This window comes from Brassica oleracea, chromosome C4, assembly GCF_000695525.1.
Source record: "Brassica oleracea var. oleracea cultivar TO1000 chromosome C4, BOL, whole genome shotgun sequence".
Lineage (NCBI taxonomy): Eukaryota > Viridiplantae > Streptophyta > Magnoliopsida > Brassicales > Brassicaceae > Brassica > Brassica oleracea.
Genome location: NC_027751.1, coordinates 6268659 through 6273321, shown reverse-complemented (window position 1 = coordinate 6273321; position 4663 = coordinate 6268659). Strand labels below are relative to the sequence as shown.

The window sequence follows — 4663 nt, the reverse complement described above, 5'->3', positions numbered from 1 at the left end:
TTGTTGATTGTTCGTATCATTCTCTCAGAACGGCCATTCTGTTGAGAGGTGTGAGGACACGAAAATCTTGCAACGATTCCATTTGAAGAGAAGTAGTTGTGGAATTGGGCATTGTTGAACTCGCCTCCGTTGTCGCATTGGAATGATTGAATAGTTATTTTGAATTGTGTCTTGACATACGCCGAGAAATGAGTGAATTTAGAAAAGACCTCGGATTTGTATCTGAGAGGATAAACCCACAAGAAATGTGAAAAATGATCCAAAAATAGAACATAGTACTTGAACCCACTGATGCTTGAAATTGGTGAGGTCCAAATATCAGAATGAACAATTTCAAAAAGAGAAGAAACTGTTTTATTTGAATCATAGAAAGGAAGTTTTAAGTGTTTACCCATTTGGCAAGCTTCACAACAAGTTGGAAATTGCCTTTTATTACAAGAAATAGATTTTGCAGAAATTAAAGAATTGAGAGAGGCATCGTTAACGTGCCCTAGGCGCTTATGCCAAGTAGAAGGATCTGCGACAACGAGAGCGGTTGGAGAAGCTGAAGTCGTCGGTTTATTTGTTTGGCAGGGCACGGAGTAGAGTTCTCCGATGCTGTTACTGCGGAGCAGAATCCTCCTGGTGTTGAGGTCCTTTATAGAAAAACCAAAAGGGTCGAATTCGACCGAACACCAGTTATCATTAGTAAACCGACGAACAGAGATTAGATTCTTGATAATGTTAGGAGTAACAAAAACATTGTTCAAGGAAAGAGGTCGAGAGAGTGAACAGAGAGAGCTTGAACCAGAGAGAGTAATTGGAATACGAGAACCGTTACCTACTGTGACTGCGTTTCCGGTGCAAGGTTTAAGAGGAGAGTTTAAAATACCTGACGATGAGGCTAGATGCGCTGTAGCACCAGAGTCCATGTACCAATTTGCAGCTCCTGGATCGGCAAGAGTCATTGTGTTGAATGCTTGAGCAAAGTCAGTTGTTGGCTGTAGCTGCGTATCGGTTAAGAGGGCTTGAGGAGGACGTTGAGGAGCAGAGCCAAGGATCCCTCTTTTTTGTTGCATCCATGGTGAAGGATAGCCTGGCCATTGCGTCATTGGTGCTGGAAAGTATTGCATTGGCCACTGGTTGTTTGCGTTTTGACTTGGCCAGTTGTTGTTCCATGATCGTTGCTGGTAGTTACGACCACGTCCGCGTCCTCTGCTGTTTTGTCGCCGGTTCCCGTTGTTGAACTTATGCGGAGCTTGCTGTTTGTCTGTTGAAGCCGTAAGGACTGTTGATGAGGACGGAGTGTCTGCGGGAACAGTTCCTTTGTTGCCTTTCTTGAGTCGGGTTTCCTCGTTTAACAGCATAGACTTCGCATAGTCAAAGGATGGGAAGGGGTCTTTGTGTCTGATGACGTTGACGATGTTGTCATACTTCTCATTTAGGCCATTGAGAAGATACATCACAAGTGTGCGATCTGTTACCGGTGCGTCAAGGTTGGCTAAGAGATCGGCGATGCCTTTGAGGGTTTGACAGTATTCTTGAACTGTGCGATCGCCTATCTCTGTGGTACGTAGGTCATGGTCCAGCTGGATTACGCGAGACTCCTTGTTAATTCTGAACTGATTCTCGACGCGTATCCATATGTCACGGGCTGAGCCTCCAGTCTGAAACGTTGATTTGAATAGGGGTTGAGTCAGCGTGCCATACAGCCATAGCTTGACCAGACCGTCACGCTTCTTCCAGGCAGTGTCGTCATCGTTCGCAGGGAGGGTGGTTCCATCGATGTGGCCTAGGACGTCGAACGCTAAGCAGTGAGTGAGGAAGAGCTCACGCCAGGCGTCGTAATTGTGATCGTCATAGTCTAGAACAATGGGGATATGTGTTTTTATATTTGTGATCCCAAAGGCCCTTTCTTGATCTTGGTTTGCCATTTGAAGTGAAGAAGAAGAAAAGAAATGAAGAAGGTAAGAGAGGAAGAAGTATTGAAGACGAAGAGTAGAAAGATGAGAGAAAATTAGGTCTCAAGAGCTTTGTGCTCTGATACCATGAAATCTTATGTATTTCCCCTTGCTCATAAACGTACACGATACAATTGTTATATACATCACGTTTGAGTATCTGTTCCACTATCGTAGGGATATTCTCTAACTATCCAAGAATATAGGAGATTTAGTTGACATATTCTTATATACACAAACCTCTGCTTGCTCCATTTCTTCAAGGCGAACATGGCAGATGGCTTGTCTGATTTTTAAGCTGGAAGGCAGTTCCTTTCCTAGATTGTAAATTTGGCGCACATCATGAATATACTTAAGAGCTCTATCATACGCATTAATTTGCATCAAAACATCAGCCAGTAGATCCAAGATATCGGGCCCCACTTCAGATGGATGAGATTTTATATGATCCTCTAACATGTTTGCTGCTCGTTCACCCTTGCCGGATTTTAGAAAATACTGAGAAACCCAAGAAGAAAAAGAATAGGTTGGCATAACCATTTGTCTTTTTCTGGGTAGAGAAACTAAATCACACAGATTAAATTTCAACTCATTCAGCATCTATACCTCTGTCCCCCTCTTGAGTGGCTCAATTATCTCAGGATGCCGACGAAATATTTTCTCATAGGTTTCAGCAGCTTCTTTATATTTCCCAGCACTTAGGCAGAGGTCTGCATATTCATATTTCAGATCGATGTCCTCAGGATCTGCTTGTACTGCTTTGGACACATAATCGCTTGCTAAAACCATGTTCCCTTGTTCCCTGAAATCAATTAATTTTTCTTAGTTAGCTTTTCACAGCCAAAATCAAATTTTAAACAGAAAATTAAACAGATTCCCTTCCTGCTTCCCGCGTTTTCGTTCTACTCTTTTTTTTCCATATGAACATTAAATTCTTGCTACTTAATTACTAGCAAGCTCTACGATCTCTGATAAGGTCTTACTGTAACAACTAGATAGCCATATTGTAGTAACATAAATTTTTTTCCGTGTTTGGCATTTCTACCTGGCATTGATTGATGAACAAGGAGAACTTACTTGGCCCTGTCGTAAAGCAACTTCCAAACATGTGATTTTGGACCTTTTATATATGCAGCAGCCATCAATGCTTCAGTAGACAATGAGTCGGTCTTACCAAGGTTGTCAGGTACAAGTGCTAGGTGATAATAAGCTTGACCGAAGGCTGGTGCTTGCTTAATAATGTCAAATAAAATTGGAAAAGCCTGGAGGAAAGTAAAACAGCATTGATCAGGATCGATCAATAAATATAACACACACACACACACACACACACTATTTAGGAAAAAGCAGCAGTAAATATAATAGTCAAAACGATATATAGTGGTAGATGAAAATCAGTTTGCTTATTCAGGAAATTATGAAATGTGTTGCTGAAGAAAAAGGCACGATATCACAGAAAAATAAACATTTCATGTGGATTACCTCACTGTCTTTATTATCTGCGTGAAGAAAAAGAGCCTCACTCAACCTCTTACGAATCTCGGGTGAAACTTGTTTGTTTGACCCCTGTCGTCTACCCCTTTTTTTATTCTGTAGAAGTATATTATATACACACTGTGATTTTTTTTTTTTTTTAAAGTAAGCATATGCAGAGTTGCCAGGTTGATATGAATAGGACTGTCTAATCATATAATTTCGTGGACACGAGAATGAACAAGCGAAGCAGGAGGGAGGTTCAAGAACAAACATGCAGTTCAAGTACTTTTAATGCTAAATAAATAATAGACAAAAGCCAAAAAAAGTTCTTGCTGCATTAGACGGACTGAAGACACAATGTAATACAAGTTAACTCGTGAAATAGAAGAAAGAAGCTGTCCTATGAAAACGCACCTTCCTTCTCCTTCGTCGGGGGACAGTAAAGACGAGTTCCTTGAATCCGTTCGAGGTAGTGTTAATAGCATCATACTTGCCTCTCTTCTCTGAACCATCACGTTGAGAATCAAGAAGTGCTTTGCGTTTCTTCTCAGCCAGAGTTTCATATTCAAGGCGTTCGAATGTGGTCGGAATTACACTTACGGCTTCATCATCATCATCATCATCATCTACCTGGCATCCTTCATCACTGTCTTCGTCATCATCATAGTTATCATCACTACCATCTACTTCCATATTGCTTGGACCCCCTTCTGACACAGACAACGAGTTTTCCTCATCTTCTCCCACCACAAGACCCTTTCCCTTATCTTCCATAAGGATAAACAAACCAAAAAAGAACTCTCTCTATATGCCAAGTTACAAAAAAAAAAGAACTCTCTCTTCTGGATTTTACTTCTCTCAAGCTTCACTATCTACAAAAATTTCACGGAGAACCAAGCTTACTAAATATTCAATTTCCCTGGAAAAAAAAAAAAAGGCTCAAAACCAACATGATGACCCAGCGAAGAATAATCTGTATAACGAGAGAGAACGTATCGAAGAAACAACGCCGGGCTAGATCTCCCTCTCTCTCTCTCTCTCTGAAACTAGATATTTTTCTCAGATTAGGGTTTAACTGTGTCGCCCGACTAAACCGTCGTCGTTTCCCCTTCACCTTATATATCTGACGACGCCAAAATAATCTTATTGATTCTGAGATTGATTCGATCCATACGTGTGGATAGACAATGACATAAATACCCTCCATTAAAGCACCGACCATGGTTGACTTTTTAAATTTTTAAAAG

At 41.0% G+C, this 4663-nt stretch overlaps 1 protein-coding gene across 1 annotated transcript; it reads right to left on the bottom strand.

Moving 5' to 3' along the window:
* Positions 1-2126: 2126 nt before the first annotated feature.
* Positions 2127-4340, bottom strand: LOC106337958. The gene is made up of 5 exons (XM_013777046.1): positions 3831-4340; positions 3423-3530; positions 3018-3202; positions 2547-2742; positions 2127-2438 (listed from the first exon to the last, which is right to left on the bottom strand). The coding sequence occupies exons 1-5, from the start codon at positions 4188-4190 to the stop codon at positions 2127-2129; spliced, it is 1161 nt and encodes a 386-aa protein (XP_013632500.1). The 5' UTR covers positions 4191-4340.
* Positions 4341-4663: the final 323 nt, after the last annotated feature.